This window comes from Mytilus edulis, chromosome 10 (genome assembly GCF_963676685.1).
Source record: "Mytilus edulis chromosome 10, xbMytEdul2.2, whole genome shotgun sequence".
Taxonomy (NCBI): domain Eukaryota; kingdom Metazoa; phylum Mollusca; class Bivalvia; order Mytilida; family Mytilidae; genus Mytilus; species Mytilus edulis.
Window position 1 is genome coordinate 31,473,111 of NC_092353.1, and position 22,521 is coordinate 31,495,631.

At 31.6% G+C, this 22,521-nt stretch overlaps 1 protein-coding gene across 3 annotated transcripts in view; it reads left to right on the plus strand.

Moving 5' to 3' along the window:
- The first annotated feature begins 2,799 nt into the window (after positions 1–2,799).
- The window catches only part of LOC139490926 (protein C-mannosyl-transferase DPY19L3-like), a 45,922-nt gene continuing 26,200 nt past the window's right edge, over positions 2,800–22,521 (plus strand). Inside the window, exons 1-2 of one of the 3 annotated variants that reach the window (XM_071278071.1) lie at positions 2,800–2,912; positions 10,289–10,512. In XM_071278071.1, coding sequence (XP_071134172.1) covers positions 10,297–10,512 — 216 coding nt within the window. In that variant the 5' untranslated portion in view covers positions 2,800–2,912; positions 10,289–10,296. Of the gene's footprint in view, positions 2,913–9,692; positions 9,814–10,288; positions 10,513–17,414; positions 18,202–22,521 lie in introns of those variants that run through there. The other 2 variants (XM_071278072.1, XM_071278069.1) reach the window with 2 other exon arrangements.

The window sequence follows — 22,521 nt, forward strand, 5'->3', positions numbered from 1 at the left end:
GTCCCTCTGAAATCATTAGCCTCTCTTTTAGACCAGACTATCAGTTTCAGGTACCAGAACCAAATCATTAGCATATTTAAACAAGACAACATATAGATTATTTTTTTTTTAACTTTGGTGGCTTGTTTGTGTTGTAAAAAGTGGGGGTATAGCAAAGATTAAAATAAAATTATAATCTTGTTTAGTTGATATTTTACAAAACATAATATACAAATAAGAAGATGTGGTATGATTGCCAAATGAGAAAACTCTCAACAAAAGACCGAATGAAGTAGATTTTACAACTATAGATCAGCGTACGGCCTTTAACAATGAGCAAAACCCATACCGCAAAGTAAGCTGTGAGAAAAGTAAAATAATTCAAACGAGAAAACCAAGGCCTGTTGTGTGTTCAAAACAAAAAACAAAAAACAAAAAAACCGACAATCCCTGAATTACCGACAGCTTCCTGGCTTGGGACAGACACATATATAGTGTAACAGACGCCAATCTTCACCCTAACCGGAAACAGGAGTATAAATTGAAAGACACACAATAAAATATCAATTGAAATGGCTTAACTAAATAAAAATTCGTTCTATTTATTACATACAGATATAAGTTAAACAATATCATGAGAACAGCTAAATCTCTTCCCATGTTATCATTCAGAGTGTTCCTCATAACCATAAGACATAAAGCTTGATTAAGAGTTGGTATAACCAATATTATTTAATAGAACAAACTTCTTCTCATTGCATGGGAATTTTTGGTAAGACCATCTTGTCCTTTTTTAGATAATCGATTTAGAAATGCATGTTTATCTTTCAGGTTAAATATACTATATTTTAGCATATTTTAAAAATATTCTATCCATGAACCAGGAGTCTATGGGTCAGATATGTAGTATTCCTTTGACATTTGCAGCAAGCTTATTTATACTTGAAAAATCCTTGTATGTAGCCGCTGGTAAAATAAATGAAGTTCGGTACGTTAAAAATGTGTTTGCATAGCACAAGTACATTTAAACTATCTTTTACAAAAGAACCCAGTCCTACTACGTCTACTGCAGTTCTATTTTGTTAATACTTTTTAGACTTAGGCTATATGATAGCAGGGTCATACAATATATATGTCTCTGATTAGTATGTGTGTTTCTGATGATAGTCTCGGGTTCAGAGGAAAACTGAGACTACTAATTAACATTAAGGTGGATTATCGGTATACATTTCCTCATCTATGATTTACTCATACTTTGCTAAAATGAAAATTTTACCAGTTTTTTTCAAAAGTATAATGAAAAGTGTGGTTCACCGTACTATTTTTTTCAAGCTACAAGTTATGGAAAATTGACCAAAAAAAAAAAAAAAAGAATCCCTAGCGTTCCAGTATAAAATTTTTACTATAAGAGTGATCTCCCCTTTTTTGGCGGAGTAGAACATTGATTATAAAAAAACACAAATATTTGGTATTTGTTTTAAAATTTTGGATTATATGCAATAAATCACTTACTTTTGTTTATAAAAATGACATTCTCTTACACGTTATATTGCAAATCTGTCTAAAAATTTGCAGATTTAGAAAATAATTAAACCTATTATATACTGCAATTGTGCAATCCAAGATGGTGGTATACATTAATGTGTTCAATTGATACCTATAGCAGTCTCCGATGAAGATATTGACAACTTTTGTTTTTATCGACTTACATTGATATTTGTTTTATACTATTTACGGTATAGACCTAAGCCAACACGTTTTTTTGGAACTAAAAGCGTTTTTTTTTTAATTTTTTGTTACCAACCACTGAAGATATATTATAAATGGGATACTGTTGAATGTTTTATCACTGTTTACCCACTGTACAAGGACAGTCTACATTTTTAGCATAGACTGTCCCTGTACTGAGCTCTACGAGATGTATGTATGTATGTAACGTAACGGTACCCAAATTGCACCGAGTACCCAAATTGCACCTATTTAGCAAAACTAGCAGCGAAAATCTTACAAGATTTTCTAGAGACTAAACAATTTGTTTTTTTATGATTTGATACTAAGCACATCTTTCAACATAGGTAAAACTATTTAGATATGCACAAAACGTTCACAATATCTATCAACAGATGAAGTATTTACTGAAAAAGCAAAATGTACTGAAACGTCACCATGCGACGTCATCGAAACGTCATCTTTTTAAAATGAGCAAATACAATATGTTACAAGTATCCATTTAAAAAATAATGAAGAGTAAGCATGGACTAATATCCAATTGTTCAAAATATTTAAAGAAATTAAACAAAAGCTCTGTTATTAGACTTTTGACTATGTGAATTTAAGCATGGAAGCAATTTGGGTACTCCTCATTTCAGAATCATTGATGGTTTGGAGGTCAGTTTAGACCAATTTTTCTACGATTTCATATGGAATAAAAATCAAATTGGTGTATCTTTATAATAAAGAAGGATAGGGCTACAAAATAAACATGTATGTATGTATGTATGTATGTATGTATGTATGTATGTATGTATGTATGTATGTATGTATGTATGTATGTATGTATGTATGTATGTATGTATGTATGTATGTATGTATGTATGTATGTATGTATGTATGTATGTATGTATGTATGTATGTATGTATGTGTGTACTGGTAGATTCCTCCAATATCCTAAGAACCCCTCGAGAGCTGCGAGGGTACAGTGGAATCCATGTACACTTCCTATCGGAATTAATGGAGATGTGTCACTAACGTATTTACAATGTTTGAATATTTAATGACACACCGGTTCTTAGTTGAACCATTCTAAGAAAGATAACTGCGATTCCGCAAATGTGTTTTCCGTCGATTTTTTTTTATCGAACTGTTTCTGCATGTTCTGTTAGGCAAATTAGTGTTTTGATCAGGTTTAGCTGAAATAGAAGAAATAAACGTGGTAAGAAATATGAATTTAAACACATTTAAATGCATAAAGCAATTTACATACTAACTGAGCCTGAATAACTGACATGTATTCGACTTTAGTAACAAAACAACACTCTCAGCAGCAGAGAAGCAGGTCAATATGTTTTTCTTATACAAACATTTCATGTAACACTGTAGCAACATTGTTGTCCTGGGTACCAGAAAAGTCCACTTTGTGCTTAAACTTTAGCAATGATACCAAGATTAATTTGTTTTTGTATAAATATCGAGGGTAACTTCAACTTGGTGGCCAAATGGTCAAAGTAGTTCTACTACTGTTATCACGAGCTGAGACTACTATAACACAGTATTAGTGTTATAGTAGTCTCAGTTATGAGCCAGTCATTACTGAGGTTGTGATTTCGAACCCCGCTCGTGTGGGTGGACTCAACTCTTATCTTAATCTACCTCCTATTGTCAGTTTTCCTATCGTAGGTTAGTGGTTTTCTCCAGGCACTCTGGCTTCCTCCGACCAATAAAAACTGGCCCCACAAAATAGTACAAAAGTGGGGTTAAAACACCAACAACCAATCAATCCAGGGTAACTTTGAAGGCATGCCAACTTTGAAAGAAGAAATAATGTTGGCATATTAACAGATTGATAAGATTTTATTGATTCTAGGTAAAATTTTGCCTTTCATTTTGGTTTACTTTTGTTATAATTGCCATAATGTCAGTGTGGCTGATTGCAAGTTCAAAACCTTCAACTTATTAACCAAATGATTCCCATGACATCAACCTCAGTCCATCACCTGGGTACGCTTTGAACATGTTAGTGACCACCCACCAAATGGGCAACTATAGACATTATCACTATTTGGATACCTGGCAGTTGACCTGAGAATCTGCACCTCTTCTCTGTTGATGTCATGCAACAATCACTTTTCCATTGTGGTGTCAGATATTGTCTATTATGATGTCAAAATTTTAAGGGAACAATTTTGATATCCAGTAAAGAATGGTCTATTTTCTTAAATTGGCACAAAATTATAAAAAAAAGGGAACAATTGTGTGATTGTACTATATACACGATATATGGTCAATTTTGAATTCTTGTCATCCTTTTTTGCTTATTATATATATGCTTTGTCTGTGTGTTTCTTTTTTAAAACGGCTATTTGTTTTTTATGGCGATTAAAATTATTTTACAATGTTGAATGTTGAACCACAATTTTTGTAGTTTTTACCTATTATGTCTGTTGTTAATATAACATGTCTATAATGGAATTCATTGGGACTGTAATACAAGTGAGAGGTTTAGCTACCTATAAAACCAGGTTTAATCCATATTTTCTGTAAGGAAAAGCCCATACCAAGTCAGGAGTATGACAGTTGTTTTCCATTTGTTAGATGTGTGTGAGCATTTTATAATAATAAAGGACTTTCCATTTTGAATTTCCCAAGGACAGGTACATGTACATGTAGGTCTGTGTATTTCAAACTGAAAGTTGTAGATACACTCCCCTTGTCTTACAAATTTTTGCTATATTGGACCAAATGATCCATGTGTTAGATTTTGCCATCACTTGGCATCCACTATCCTTAGTCTATTGAGTTAACATTTTCCCCTCTTAAACTACAGGGATTGATATTACCAAACTTAAATTTACTTTACTTTTGTTGAGAACTAATGGTATATAGAGAAAAAATCAAAAAATCATTTGAATAAGATATGTACTGGTTATTACTTTTAAGGAGTCAACATGTGACAGAAATGGACATTATTAAGTGACAACTTAAACTTAAATACATCTGATACCTTTATTACATTGTATGTGTAAAGGATGAATAGTGCATGAATATCATGATGATAATTTATAGGCTTATCAAGTTTTCTTTCCTTCAAGTTTACATACTTTTATCATGTTTATAGAAGACACAATTGTCAATTAAGAAGATGAATTGAATTATTCCATTGTCAGATTATATAACATTTCCAAGCTAATCCACCCAGCATGACATGATTATCTCCCTTCTATCAAGAAAATTCATTTTTGATCTGTAAAAAAGTGATCAATACATTTGATTTCCATTTCTAAGTATATAACTGTACTGTAGGTGAGGTCTAGCACAAAGACTAACAATCAACAATGAAACTGTGGAATGTATACTGTCAATATATTATGCCCAAGAATAAATGGATATTTGATTTATTGCACAACCCAAAACTTAGGCAAAAATCTATAACAAACTATGGCTTAGGCCAAAAAAGTTATAGTCAGGCTGACTTTTTCGTGGAGATTAATTATCCTGATTTCAATTGCCACATCTGTTCACAAGGTTTTTGTTCAAGGTTGTCCTGTTCCTGACTCATACCTTACTTTACAAAGATCACATTTATGACGGGGGAATAATTTAGACTAGTTTTATCTTAATGAAAAAATTGCTGTAAATGAACCCCTTCAAAATTTTCAGCTACTGGTATATACTGTAAACATTGTGGTTATTGTCACCTGATGAACAAACTAGTTCTTAAGGACTTAGGTAACAGTCCAAAGGAAAACACATCACTCTATCGTGCACAGATTATTTTTCTTCTCCAAAAGACCAGTCTCTGATCTTACTTTCAAAATGTTATCTGCTTAGGAGAGAAGCGACAAATACCAATTTTCTAATCTTTAAGAAACAAACTCACAACTTTCAATACTTGAGTTAATATTTTGGTGTATGCTTTTGAGTATATTACCCAGACAATTGATTGACAAAAAAAATATTGAGGATAGCAATTCACAATTCAAGGGATACTTTCTCTGAAATTCTACATTCATTTATGTGTCATTGTGAATTTGAACATTTATATGTATCTTCTTAAACAGGAAGAGAACACTTCTTCCTCCTAAAAACTGTATTAAACTATGACTTGTTTTGGTAGTCAAGGTCAATATACATTTCCTCTCAGTAAAATTGAACCATAATATATACTAATATCTTGTCATCAGGAAAGATAATTAATATGTTTTCTTAATGTTTACCATTTACAATATATATTAAAGAAGATGTGGTATGATTGCCAATGAGACAACTATCCACAAAAGGCCAAAATGACACAGACATTAACAACTATAGGTCACTGTACGGCCTTCAACAATGAGCAAAGCCCATACCGCATAGTCAGCTAGAAAAGGCCCGATAAGACAATGTAAAACAATTGAAGCGAGAAAACTAACGGCTTATTTATGTAAAAAAAAAAAAGAAAAAAAAAGAAGTTTTGTAACCTTTCAATACCTGCTATTGGCTAATATCATATAATGACGGGGAAATGCATATTTGGTGGCAATATACTGTATATGTACTTTTTTGGAGGTGTATTTAATTTCATATAATTACATTAGATGTACATGTATGGTTCATTATAATACGTTATTCTGATTAGCTACATGTACACTGCAATCTCGCATTATTCCTTAATCAACTTCATTACACAATAAAATTTATCATTCATAATGACACGAGGTCCCACTATGAAGTGCACAGGGAAATTAATTTTAAATAAAAACGTGATAAAAATCGTCTTTTCATGATCCTTGCTAAAAAAAAAATGTAATTATAAGTATTGAATGGGCCATTCCAGTTAATTTCTGACAGGTGGGGATGGATGGGGAGATTTTTTTTTATACGTATCAGAAAAAAACATCATGAACAACTACCTGTCAGATATAAGAAATTCAGACCTATCAGATGAAGAGTTCCTGTTCATGTTGGGTGGATGGGCTTTCATGGAAAAAAAATGACCTATCAGAATTTCTTACTGCAAGGATTGTACCCATCAGAATTTTAAAAACAATACCAGATAATGCATGATACGAAGCCCAGAATTGTAACTGGGCTTCGAAAGGGAACTCCTAGATGGAAATTATATAAGGAATTAGGTTGGGATTCCCTCCAGAATAGACGTCAGAAAAACAAATTATTGTTTCTTCGTAAAACTATTTCTGGAGATATTCCTAGTTATATTGCTGCTGATATCTTGTCGTATACAAACACTAATGACCAGTATGGACTGAGGAAAAAAAGGGAATTTAAAACTCCTCAGTGTCGAACCACAGCCTATAAGAACAGTTTTATTCCACATACTCTTGAAAAGTGGAATTCACTTGATGGAGAAGTTAAAAATATTTTAAGCTTTACAGGATTTAAAAGAAAACTGAATGAGGACATAAGTCCTTGTCCTGTTTTCTTTTTCACTGGTTCACGTAAAGTTAATATAATCCACTGCCAATTAAGAAATGAGGCTAGTGATCTAAAACAACATCTTTTCTGTGATCATTTGTCAGACAGCTCTATATGTGCCTGTGGAGATCCAGTAGAAGATAATTTTCTTTCTTTTATGTTTGTCCATCTTACATTTATCAGAGATATGAGCTCTTTAGAAAAATAAGTAACTTTAATAATGTCAATCTTGATGTCCTACTACAGGGTTGCTCAGACTTTAATATTGATGAAAACACAGAGATATTTACATATGTACAACAATATATTCATGAAACTGGAAGATTTTTATAATATTTCATGTGATACTATATTGTTTAGAAATCAGCTTATAACCACAGTGTACCACTCTTTAGTCTTAATTAAAGACAAACCTAACTTTTAACACAAAAAACAACCAATTGTGTTTAGCATCTTTTTGCAAATAAATTTATACATATTTTATTTTATTTTTTGTATTAGTAATTATATTTTCAAAAATCAAGAAATTAATAGTCATGTAATAAGATGGTACACTAAATTACTTATGTATTGCAAAAAAGGGCCAATCAATTCTTGTTATTCATATAAATAGAACAACTTTGTTGCAGTGAGTTTGTGAATTCGAGTAAAAAATCACTTAATGATCTACTTGATTCCTTACCAACACTTATTAATGTGGTATAAAATTAGACACCACCTTCAGTAGGTCTTGCTTTGACTTTGTTAACATAGTTATTTATATACATATACACAATAAAATACTTCAAGAAGTGGGGGAATTGCCTCCCCTGACTCACTGCAACAACGTATGATCTATTAACTATCATGCATGTTATTCAATCCATCTTGTATGGGAAAGGATTTGTATAGGCACTGCCTTTTGTCCAATCCCTTTGTTTAAATGTACATTTGATATTTGAACAATAAAATATTTTGAATTGAATTGAATTGCATGATACGAAACTGTCTACATTTCAAAGCACCCATCAGATCTGACATGGGCATTTTTTTTACCCCTAAAATGTAATCATTTTTAATTATTTACTGCTGCCAAGACCCTCAGAAGTTTTTTGCTTATAAGTGTACCTGTCAGATGAAAAAAAAAAAAACATCACCCCTAAGATGTATAAATTTTACACCCCTCAGAAAGGACCATCCACCCCCCTTTAGCAGATATTAACTGGAATGGCCCCATGCTTCATAGGGTTGTAAAAGCATTGACCGTGTGCACACAAAATGTACTTTAGTCAACGCTTTTACACCCCAATGAAGTTACAAAAAGAAGCATTCAATTCTTAAGTATTTCATGGTCCCTAAAATTTCTATAGAAAAAAAAATGCATGCAAATACAAATACAGGTTACTTACATATTGACATCTTTGTACTGACATCATCTGAATTCATAACTGCACCGTAACCGACCTCAATTAACCTGTGAAACCATTAAACAGTAATGTTGATCAACACCAAAACCAATTAAGGATAAAAAACATAACATGTGTAATGAATAATGACACAAGCAAAGCAAATATGACACCTTATTATGAAATTTACAATCTAATTAGATGCAGACTTTATCTAAAAAACTACTGTTTTAAAAATTAGATAATCAATTTACTTTCGTAATCAGTAGCACTGATCTGTTTTATATGTTGTAAAGCAAATTTATACAAATTTTATGAAAAATAAATGCTTTATTCAAATATTCAGATGTCAATATCTGTACCATATTGGAAATGTAAAACTCTAAATGACCCCAAATCTAGAAAAGTTTTGAAAAATTGAGGAAACAAAGTTAAATACCTGCTGTCTTTACTAAACTTGTAAAAGATAAAAACACAGAGATTGCAAAAGACAACCTCAGACGAGGTCTGTTATCTTGGGCACTTTAACTTTGGTCAGATTTAATTTCCTTTTAAGATAAAAATTACACGCTTTTATTATTTTCTTGAGGGGTCTGGTCGCTGAGCGGTCTGAGTCTCTACAATGTTTTGCTGTATCACTAGCATGAAACACTGAGTTTTTGTGCATTTGACTTTATTTTAATGGACAAGGAATACAAGTTTTCCTGTAATATGTCAGTGGTTCTCTCAGGGCACTTTGGCTTCCTCCACCAATACAAATTTTGCCGCTACGATACAGTCAATAGTTAGGTTTAATTAGTATAACTACTATACCACTAGCCTGTCAGCACTGGGATTGTGAGTTTGTATCCCCCAAGTGACAGGTGCACTCAACTTCAATCTTAATTGAATAGTAGTGTTAGTTTTTCGACAAAAGGTCAGTGGTTCTCTCTTGGCACTCTTGCTTCCTCTACAAAAAACCCTGAGCGCCATGAAATAGCTCAATAGTTTTGGCGTTAATCACCAATCAGTCAATCTATATTATTGGTTAAAATTGTAACATTGTAAAAATCCAGGATGAAATGAAAAATAAAAAGTAGATAATATATGGATAAGGTTTGTTATATCATCATGCATGCTTATATTGGATGACAAACAAATTTAAACATGTGTTGCATTATATCCAGTTTTTATGTCTTTTTTCTGACATGGATGAATTGATTTGTTATTTTGCCCTATGTTCAGAAAGGATTGTTCATGTATGTTTATAGGCATAGTTGTGCAAGTTCAGTGTAAATGTTATTGGCTTTTGTTACTTTTCTACAGTGTTGCATCCAGGTAGGAACTCATTTTGGATGTAGATGGGGAAGGGGAGGGGTTTAAATACTGTGGATTCATTAACATTTGTTTGGTACCAACCTGGGTTTCGTGGGTACAGGTAAATCCCAAAGTCAAATGTTTAACGAATTACAAATTTTCTTTAGGCTTTTATGCTGAAATGAGTAAAACATAGTAATCAAATATCTGTGGAAAAGCAAGTTTTCTTCAATCCATGAAAATTGATACCCGCGAAAATAAATGAATCCACAGTAAAATAAAAGGACTTTTAACCCTCAATAAATTTAACTTGACTATCAGACATGAATAACCGCCTTATTAATTGTTTTAACTGATAAAAGATATTTTCTAGTGTTTTTTTCCTGGATTTTAATCTTCCTTGAAGATCAATTTTACACAGTGTTGTATTTTAATGGTTTTATCTGAAAAGCTTAATTGATTTTTCTCAATATGCTTACCTGACATATTTTTTTAGTTCAAACCATGACAGAAGTAAGAAAAAGGAAGTCTACTGCAAAATCAAAGACTACCAGTACCACATCTTCAAATGGTAACGTGAAAACTACATCACCTGCAGCCTCATTATGGCCATACATACATCTATTGGTTGGATTCATTGCAATGATGGCCTGTGGTCTAATACATAGTAAATATATGTCTACAATACACGAAAACAATCTCTGGTTCTCAAATATTAAGGTATGTGTGATTATTTTCATAGTTTTAAATGAGATCCGATTTGCAAATTTTGTAGAGGTATTAATTGTTCAAGTACAAAAGCATGAAGTTTCACATTAATCCACAGGAAAATGATATACAAATGTACTAGTATACTCATTGTTGAAGGTGGTACTGTGACCTATAGTTGTTAACTTCTATGTTTAATATGTGGTTTTCTCTCTCACAAACTATCAATTTATAATGGTCTTTTAAAAAGTTTGTTATTTTGAAACAGAGCAGCAAATTTCCTTAAATAAGTCTTTTTATGTTTGAAAACTATTTATAAAAAATTTGTATGGCATTATTTTTTTGACATGGCTTTTTGCCATAGCTTAATTAACATATTAGTTAATCAAACTGTGGACATACAAGTGAATAAGTGAAAGGTGATAAGGTCAAAGTTTGCTCAGGTACAGTTAGGTTTCATAAAGAACATGTAAACAGAAAACAAATGAACTTTCAGACACTGCACGAGTAAAAAATAAATGAAATGGGAAAGAAAACAGGACACCTGGCAAAAGGGAAGATAAAGAATTACATTATATCATTGTCTATATCTCAGTCATGTGGTTTTCATGGCAAGAGTTAAAATCCCCTGAATCAAGCCCTCATCCATCTCTTTCGTTAATTATTTAAAAAATTAAATTTTCTCAGTTGTATGCCTACAGTTCTAGGTGAAGGTGGCATTACATGTTACCGTTAACCTTAACTTCCCTCTGTCTTTCAGTCTGTTTAATCTGCATACTGTCCCATATTCTTTCAGCATCCTTATTACATTTCCCTCATCAAAACTTTTTGAAACTCATACTGGTACTCAATGCTGAAAATCAAAAATTGCAAAGTTTGAATGTTGACAGTGAGTCATTTACTGTTCTGGAGTTATGCCCCTTTTTGAAAATTGCAAAGCTTTAGCTTGGGCATTCATGTCTGCAGACACATTATTTTTTTATTTAAAAATTTTAGGCAGCCTGGCAGTGGGCCCTGACTTATAAATCTGGATCTACCACTGACATTGTACACATGTTACACATTCATTACTCTCCTTGGTCACATGACTTATGGAGGGGGTTTAATCATGCTGCGAGGGTTACCTTGTTCTTTTTCTTTTCTTTAATATTTAAATAGGAGTCCACATTGAATGTGATATGACTCTTACAAGTAAACTAAACAAATCAAATATATAATAGCTTATAACTATATATAATGTTTTATAATCTTGTGAGCTTTTCTATAGAAAATCCGGTATAACAAGAGGAGAAAATTGGGGTTTATATCTTAATAAATGGAAACAAATTGAAGTTGAAAAGGATATTCCTTTTTCTGTAACATTTTATATTGTACATTTCATAGTACCTTCGTTAATAATTTGCTGATTTTTTTTCACCATGCTAAGTTCAATTTTCATGTTCTAACTTCCCTATATCCAATATATATGAATGAATTTTAATAGGTATATGTGAGTAGCACCTGTTACAAACAACACATTGATTGTAAAGTCATTTCTCTGTTTAATTCAATTCTAATAAGATTATAGTAACATTTTTATGTTATTTATTCTTTACAAATGTAGTAAATGTAGAGATTACTGTAGAATTATTCATTCAATTGCAATATACAGATAGATTTAAACGTGTCATTGTACTTATAAAAAAGGGGGATATATAGGGAGAAATAAAAACAAGAAGCATTGCAAAGTGACCAAAGAAATACAAAATGCATATTAAGTTTTAAATAGAATGAAATAGACTTAGTTTTCTTCGTCCTTAATAGAGATATACTGGTACTATGGATTTATTTATTTTTGTCTGTATCAATTTTCGTGAATTGAGATAAACTTTTCTTGGATATTTGATTTCATGGTTTTGTCAATCTCTGCATACAGAGCCTATAGAAAATTTGTTATTCGTTGAACATTTAAAATCATGGTTAAACTGTACTCACACAACCCCTGAAAATTGGTATCCAACGAATAATAATGAATCCACATTACCAGTTTCTTAAGTTCAGATTGTGAGTGAGGTCACTTTCTCATTTCCAATGATGAAAGCTTACCCTAGTCTTGAATGGAGCAAGTCAACTTGCCCCTAAGACCAGTGATAATATTTCTTATTCTAAAATTTCAAAGTTCCATGTTCAGTGGAGAAAAGTACAGCAAGAAATAAAATATTAGTGTAGAATGGAGTTAGTTTAATTTTTTTTTAGTGCAAAATGTACATAAACTAATTTCACCCAATCCTCAATGAAGTAAGATAAGTTTCCTCTGTTGAGCTAATTAAGATAATTGCCATTTTTCACAAAACATAATGCAATATGAATGCCAGTTTTATCAGTCAAAAAAGAATTGCTCTAGCATTTTTCCAAGTAAAGAATGAAACTAATGAGTTGTCACTGTCTGAGACAAATTTGTCTTATGAATATGGTTTTGATTTATAATATAGTCTTTATAATAAAGAAACCATTTTATTGTTTTTATCATTTACATTATAATTACAATATGCATGACAATTAAGGTTGTTTAAGTAAGTAAAACATCATTTATCAATAAAAATAAATAAATTTACTACTGTTCTGAAATGATTTTGTAATACTATAATGAAAACGATACATACAATTATATTTTCATGAAAGAATGCAATGCCTTAAGGAAGCTTTCTCTGACAATCGATAATACAGCATGAAATATGTCACCATAAATTGGTCATAATTATTCTCTGATGTGGATGCTGTAGAAAGTAATAAGCAGGAATGTATGAGTGCATTTTCCTTTTGTAAAAGAAGATACAATGTAGCAGAATAATAGAACATGGGAAAATTGGTGCAATCTCAGGTGTCATGAAAGCTTCTCTTTATTGAAATTCTTCAGGTTTTTAGCTTTAGGGAATACCTCCTTGAATTAAATGAATATTTTCACCTTTGAAATCTTTCTATTGAAAGCATTAGGGAAGATCAGTACTATATTTTAGTGTAATACTACAATGTATTAGTTTAGCAACAATTTATTGTTATTTAAATATAAGAAGATGTGGTATGAGTGCCAATGAAGCAAATCTCTCATTCAAGTCACAATCTGTAAAAGAAAAACCATTAAAGGTCAAAGTACGGTCCTCAACACCCAGCCTTGGCTCATACCGAATTTCAAGTACCTAATGTACACATTTATTTTGAATCAAGTATTGAAGCAATTTCCAATACAACACATCTTTTATGCAGTGATAACTGAAACTTCAGCCCTATTTAATAATTATTGCTTGGAAAGGACATGATATACCGACTTTCATCATAGAGAATAAAAAGGTATATAAAAACAATTGTCTTTATACAGCCTTATACAATATCTCATTTGTTTTTGCCTCAGACAAATCTTCCCATATGTGTCTGTTGAATATAGATTTTGCAACTGCATCAAGTGAGACAATATATCTCAAGGAAAGTTTTAAAAATATTCAAAGGTGAAACATGAGGTCTTCAGAGCATTTTGAATACTTTGAGTTACTGTTGACAGTTGGAAAATATAGTACCTCATGAGATGTGATAGTAGAATCTTTTTAACTATTTAAAGCCATCATTAGATTTTTTTCGTCTCTGACAATGATATCATCTTCACAAAGATTGTGTTGTTTTGATGTAATGTCATCATCAGTCCCAGCCACTCTTTCTCTGCCCTGGCGTAGCAGAGGGGGCATTAAGTGTTATCCTTGACCATCTGTATGTCTGTATGTACGTCCCAAAGTTGGTTTCTATTCTTTAACTTTAGTTTGCTTCAACTAAAAATCATGAAACTTATACACAATGCTTATTGCCAAATAACACAGATTAAGCTTGAAATAGGGTGGCATCACTTATACTGTTCTTAAGTTATGCCCCTGTATGAACATAAAAAAAGCACATTTTTTGGTTCCGTTCTTTAACTTTAGTTAAGGGCATACGATACAGTTTTGAACCTGTATTTACAAGTTGATGAAAATTTGCATATAGGCTATTTTTTACCTGATTAAATCAAATATGTAATAAAAAATATACCTTCATGTGCTACTTTTTGAGTAAAATGAGGTCGAAATTTTGTATATTTGCTCAAAAATTCAGATTTGTGTCCGTATTTTCGTTTTCGAAAGAAAGACATAACTTTTTTGTTTTAAAAGATAAACACAAATGGTTTTTTGTTAAATAATTTTTGTTAAATAATTTCTGTATTTTATAAGTATCATTAAAAATTATGCAATTTTTATTCAGAAATAACTCATATTTATCAAATGTTCATGAATAGAGGAACAAACGTCATTTTTTGCTGCATGATTATCAAAATTAAAAAAATCCTCTATTTACAGTTTTATAAAATTTGGGTCACATAATCTCCTTGCAAAATGAAACAAATTGCCGTTTTAAAAAATAGGGGTCCATGCACTCGTTTTCAAATTAAATTAGTTTGAATGATAAAAATCAGTCGAAAAATGCATCTTTTCCCGATATGTCATTGTTTGACGTCGCGAAAATAACATTTTACGTTAGCAACGTCATTACCTCCCCTGTAACTGTATCGTATGCCCTTAATGCTATGAGACTCATAAACAATGCTTATTACCACAAAACTCAGACCAAGTACAAATTTGGTAGTGTTACTTTAACCATTCTTCAGTTATGTCTGTTTATAACTTTATATAATATGCAACCAAGGGCATCATCTGTGTCCCATGGACACATTAACCATTTATTTTTCTAAGTGATATTATCTTGACAAAGATTGTGTTCTTTCTAAGTAATGTCATCCTCAGTCACAGCCTCTTTTCCATAAAGTCACAATAAGAAATTCAGAGAAAATCAAGTAAAGTTGATGTCAATTAAGTTAGAATCTTGACCAATGAAATACTGAGATCAAACAAACCACAAATTGATTGCAATTAGAGAAAAAATTAATCAACCGATCAAGTGGAAAAGTATAAATCAGCCAAGAATAAAACAATTTGATATTTTGTACTTTCACCAATATTAAAATCAGTGATCTGAGATATTAACGAATGAAAGCAAATAAATCAGTTGCTTTTTAATTATGTTCAAATACAAATTTATACAGAATTATTATATAGAACTAAGGTGTGAAAAATTTATTGTGAAAATGTTGAACTGGTGTAAAACTCTAAATATTTATGAATTATTGTAAATATATCAATTACTTGCTCAACATTATTGTTAATATATCATTGTTACTTGCTCAATAACAATTGGTTATTAACATTGATGTGTTCACAGTGTAATTATTTCCTTTATGTATTTTTAGGGGAAATATAAATTGAATTTCTGATCACAGTTAGAGATTAGCAATTCACATCAAATATATAGATTCAGTGTTTTCTCTCTTTATTAGTAATGGCAGTCACCTAGAGCTTTGGAATGATATAAGGCTTATGACATTTGATATTTCCTCACGCAGTGATTTTGATTGGCTAAGTTCGTTGTTCTATTGAATGTACAGATGAGACTATTTGAGTAGACGGTTTCTTAACCAAATTGGGTCTCTATCTGTAGTATTGGGTATACAAGTAAAATGATTCTAATTTAATTTTACTATTATAATTCAAAGGCAAATCCAGGGGGGGGGGGGGGGGGGGGTGGGTGGTGGCCCTTTAGTTGGAAAAAATTGGTTGATTATATAGCGAATCACTCAAGCAATTGACTGGAGCGAGCCCCCATTAGGTCAGTCAGAGGGCTCCCCTTATTGAAAGTTCTGGATCCGCCACTGGAATTTGAGAAGGGAAAGAAGTACCCGTAGACTATTTAAGAATCAAGTTTCGTCTGTATGTGTAGGCTTGGGTATCAGAATAGAATGTTTTGTATAACATTGTATCACTGTGTAGTAAATATCACAAGAGGAGTAGTAAGAGCAAGCAGTTAACATGTGTTATTTGATATTAATTACCAGAAGTGATGAATAGAGAAAAGTTCTGACTGTAATACTGAACTATAAAATAGTTTAAGAATTAATGCTAATAAAGCATAATGTATACTTTTTTGCAATCTAATTAAAATTTATTTCTAGCGACATAAATTTACTTTTTTTTGTATTATTCCTTATTTTTTTGTAGTCTCTTTAGCAAGCATTTGTTTTCATTCATAAAAGTATATGACAGAATGAAATAAAATGATATAAATTTGTACAATTATATATATATATATAATTATATATAAATTCACATAATATGAAAAATAAGTCCAAATTTAAAATACATGTATGACTGTACATTGTATACACTTTATAATTTTTACACAATAAATTTGCATACCTATTTTGTTATAAAAGTTTAATAAAAAGAAAATCCAAATTAGAAAAAGTCTAAAATAAACAATTAACAATGCATGGACTTGATATAATGTATGTATCAACATGTATCTTTGTCTAGACTAGATCTAATTAACCATTGAGATTAACCATCAGGATAACCTCCAAAGACTACAGACATCACATAACCCATTTCAAACATAAATATAAATTGTAGCAGATAGGCCCCACATGGAATTTGATTTTTCTTGGTATGTTTGTTTTATATTGTAGGTTAAAAAGTATGTCTATCATCATTGTTACTCATGTAAGAATGATTGTTTTGGGGATTGAATCAGTCAACTGAATGGTTTACTTGTTCACTTTCAATGTATGCCCCCTATAAAAGAATACTTTATATGTACACAAATAATTTATTTTCAAAATCTTCCAAAATTGAAAAGTTTTATTTTATGATGATTTCCTTTCAAGCATGACTAAATACTGTTTCTGTATTGCTTTATTGTGTTACAAAGCAAAAAAGAGATGAAATAAACCTGAGTTAAATGATGTTTGATGTGTTTTCAATTTCCTTTTAATGAAAGTAACCTAAAATGATATTGCATTTTGTGACGGATCAATACTATCCCGTATCTAATATTAGCCTTAATGCCTCAGATTTAAAAAGTCATAAATATTACAGCGCTATAATAAATTGTTACACATAGGTTGCTGATTTTTGAACTGCTGTTACTCAGAGGTGCTAAACAAGGCATTGATTTTTTTAAAATATGTGTTACCAATGTAGTAGGAGAAAGCCATAAATCTTCTCTTATGGCATGTGAAAATATTGATCGGGAAAATCGTCAGTCACTTCTCTAATTGGGAGTTATGGACGACTCTAGTTTCCTATAATGAACATCTATGCTTTTCTCTGTTGCTGAATCAGATTGCTAATCTGACAGACAGATGAATTAACTCTATTTTATATTTGCAATTCAATCGAGAAAATTTATCAGTGGGGATTATATTGAACAAAATTGATGTCTAGTTTTAAATTCCGTTTAAATTGTTAATTCCGTAGGGAAAGAATACTGTAATACTGTTGAGTAAGAAACCATTAAAATTGTAAACGTCACTATTAAAAGAGACTTTTATTACATTGTGGTGTATACCAGAGAACAATGACGGAACTGAGAAGACGTAAGGTTGCAAGAGGGAAAGGAAGTGTTCGTAACGGTCTTCATAAAAATATCAATGGTGCTCATGAAGGGTTACCTGCACTCTTACAGGGTGTTTCCTTACAGCAACTGTTTCTCAATGGTTTTGGTGTATTTATGTGTCTCTATTTAGGATATAAACATGCTTCATATATGAAAATAATACATGAGACTCAGACTTGGTTCTCAAATATAAAGGTATAGTTAACTTTTATTTTTTAGGCAATATTTTTAACTACCTTGTTTATAGGGGGTATCATTGGGGGGTTCCGATCCCGGATCCCGCTTACTGTTTTGTCCGATTCTCGTATCCCGCTTACACTATGTACGTAAGCAATTCTCATTTTTTTTGTCATTTCCCGGGTCCCGCTAGTCCTCATTTCCTGTTTTTCCAACACAATAATTTGACTTTCACTTGTCACGCTTACAAAAAATCGGCAATCCCGCGTTACGCTTAGACCCCAATGAGACCCACTTTATATGCTTGGGTCTGTTATGCAACATGCTTATTAATTTTATTGATAAATGATTACTGTCATATTTTTATTTTAATTTTTAATAGTAGAGATGGGGTATGATTCATTGATAAATTGATGCATGTTAAGTGTCCAGTGTCCTTTATTACTCATTGTATAGGACAAAAACATTTTACTGTGACAAGAATATGAAGCATGAGTTGTAACCAATATTCATTTCATCTTTTGCGAGTATATGTAAGCATATTTTATTGCGCTGCTTAAAATTTATATCTTCCTTTGTATGCATTTATTTTCAGCGATTATTTTAATTCTGCCTAGGACAAGATTATTTTCAAAACTTAGTCCATTGATCCTGCCTTTCAACAGGGGTAGAAATGTTCATAATTTTAAGATTCACCTATTGACTTTACCTTCTTGGCTTGCCCACATTGAATGTTTTGATGACCACCTTGAATACTTGTCTATGTTGAAATATTAACATGACCAACACAGTGTGTTAATTTAGATGAAACGCATGATTACATTGCCTTCTTGTCTATGTTAAAATATTTTGATGACATGAATGATGACATTGCCTTCTTGTCTATGTTAAAATATTTTGAAGACGCACATGATGACATTGCCTTCTGGTCTATGTTAAAATATTTTTAAGATGCGCATGATGACATTGCCTTCTTGTCTATGTTAAAATATTTTGAAGACGCACATGATGACATTGCCTTCTGGTCTATGTTAAAATATTTTTAAGATGCGCATGATGACATTGCCTTCTGGTCTATGTTAAAATATTTTTAAGATGCGCATGATGACATTGCCTTCTTGTCTATGTTAAAATATTTTAAAGACGTGCATGATGACATTGCCTTCTTGTCTATGTTAAAATATTTTAAAGACGGGCATGATGACATTGCCTTCTTGTCTATGTTAAAATATTTTAAAGACGGGCATGATGACATTGCCTTCTTGCCTATGTTAAAATATTTTAAAGACGGGCATGATGACATTGCCTTCTTGTCTATGTTAAAATATTTTAAAGACGGGCATGATGACATTGCCTTCTTGTCTATGTTAAAATATTTTAAAGACGTGCATGATGACATTGCCTTCTTGTCTATGTTAAAATATTTTAAAGACGGGCATGATGACATTGCCTTCTTGTCTATGTTAAAATATTTTGAAGACGCGCATGATGACATTGCCTTCTTGTCTATGTTAAAATATTTTAAAGACGGGCATGATGACATTGCCTTCTTGTCTATGTTAAAATATTTTAAAGATGGGCATGATGACATTGCCTTCTTGTCTATGTTAAAATATTTTGAAGATGCGCATGATGACATTGCCTTCTTGTTTGTTAAAATATTTTGGAGATGCGCATGATGACATTGCCTTCTTGTCTATGTTAAAATATTTTAAAGTCGCGCATGATGACATTGCCTTCTTGTCTATGATAAAATATTTTGAAGACGGTCATGATGACATTGCCTTCTCGTCTATGTTAAAATATTTTAAAGACGGGCATGATGTCATAAGAACCACGGTATATATAGTACTTGTACAGTATTGCAATTACATTTTGTGAGCACACATCTTTGAAGACCTTCTGGACAGAAACATTCGAACTAGGCAGTATTTGTTTGAAATCATGTGTAGTGGTAATTTTTTGCAGGGCATTTTCATTCTCTATTGACTGTTTTAAGTACCATCATTTTGATCTGACTATTTTTACAGGAAATAAAGGACTTTCTTTCTATACATTGGGAATGTAACTTTTCTGCCACAATTTGATTGAGTGTCTCTTCCTTGGTTAGTTGGTTTGGCATCAGTTATTTTTGGCCATGCAACATTATTTTGTTTTAACCAAAAATTAGTTATGAAAATTTCTGGTTTTTACTGGTAGCCGATCCAGAAATTTTCATAAGTGGGGGCGTGCTCCAGTCATGCTTCAGAGATTCTCTATATAATCAACCATATTCTCCCCACAAATGGAGGGCCGTGGCGACCTTGGCTCACCCTTTTAATTTGCTTCTGTTTACAATATTTTGACTATCATACCAGTGTTCGTGACACACAGTTTTCAATCCTTTTTTATACAGTGGAATGGGGGCAATTTTGTGGTTTTCTTTTACTTTAAACATCATCAAAAATGATTGCTTACCTATTAAGAGAGTGACCAATCTTGGAATTGTATCCAAAAAAAATGGGATAAAAAAAACCAAACAATTCTATATTAAACTCACATCACAATGTAGTAACTATTCTCATCCAATTTTAATCTCATGGTGTTTAATTAAGTTCAAATTTATCATTGTACTAAGGTTTCAAAGGCTGTTTGGTTAAATCAATAGATATCCTTCTTTGACATTTAATTCCATGTTAAACCTTAATTGATAGGAACAAAGGATTTCCAGGAGAGCTACAGAAGTCAAGAGTGAATTATGGAGATTCAAATATCACTAATGTGCAGTAATCATTTGAGGATTAAAGGTTTCTGCTTAATTTGTTCTCTAAGAAGAATCATGTTTTGTATAATTATTGTCTGTTTCATTGCATTTTAGGAGGAGATGATCATAAATGGAAACAAGAATTAATTTAAAATGAGTCAAGTTTCATATATTTTTTTTTATTGCAAGTTTAGTATTGCTGTTTTAATGGTTATTTCAATTTTATATTGTTGATTCAGAGGCTCCTTGTTGAAAGTTCATACAGAGTTTTAGTAGAAAACAAATCATAATACATGTATCTGATATTTGCACTAAATGTCTGCAAATGTTTGCATCCACTTGTCTTAAATCAGGAATCTGATGTACAGTAGTTGTCGTTTGTTTATGTAATTTAATTGTGTTTCTTGTTCTCCTTTTTTATATAGATTAGACTGTTGGTTTTCCCGTTTGAATGGTTTTACACTAGTAATTTTGGGCCTTTTATAGCTTTTTGTTCGGTGTGAGCCAAGGCTCTGTGTTGAAGGTCGTACATTGACCTATAATGGTTTACTTTTATAAATTGTTATTTGGATGGAGAGTTGTCTCATTGGCACTCATATACCACATCTTCCTATATCTATGTATAATACATTGCCATTATTATAATAAAGATTCACAAAGGCAGCTATTGTAAATCATTTAGGCCTTGCATAATTTTCTCTCTCCAAAACTAGCAAAGTTAAACAAAACTAAATATTGTCTTTTAGAAAAATAAAGTATATCATTTTTATATTTTGATAATAAATACAATTGATAAGGCTCTACTGATGACTTATGTCATTGAGTACATGATATCAGGTTCAACTAATGACTAATTATTGAGTACATGTGGTATATTGCTCAATTGATGACTTATGTTATTGAGTACACATGATATCAGGCTCAGCTGATTAATTATGTTATTGAGTACATGATATCAGTCTCAAATGATGCCTTATATTAATGAGTACACATGATATCAGGCGCAATTGATGACTTATGTTATCGAGTACACATAATATCAGGCTCAACTGATCAGTAGAGTCTTATATTATTGAGTAAACATAATATCAGGCTCTACTGATTAATTATGTTATTGAGTACATAATATCAGGCTCAATTGATGACATATGTTATTGAGTACACATGATATCAGGCTCTACTGATTTATTTTGTTATTGAGTTCATGATATCAGGTTCAACTGATGTCTTATGTCATTGAGTACACATGATATCAGCCTCTACTGATGACTTATATTATTGAGTACACCTGATATCAGGCTCCACTGATGACTTATGTTATTGAGTACATGTGGTATATTGCTCAACTGATGACTTATGTTATTGAGTACACATGATATCAGGCTCTACTGATTTATTTTGTTATTGAGTACATGATATCAGGCTCTACTGATTAATTATGTTATTGAGTACATGATATCAGGCTCAATTGATGACATGTTATTGAGTACACATGATATCAGGCTCTACTGATTTATTTTGTTATTGAGTTCATGATATCAGGTTCAACCGATGTCTTATGTTATTTTGACACATGATATCAGGCTCTACTGATG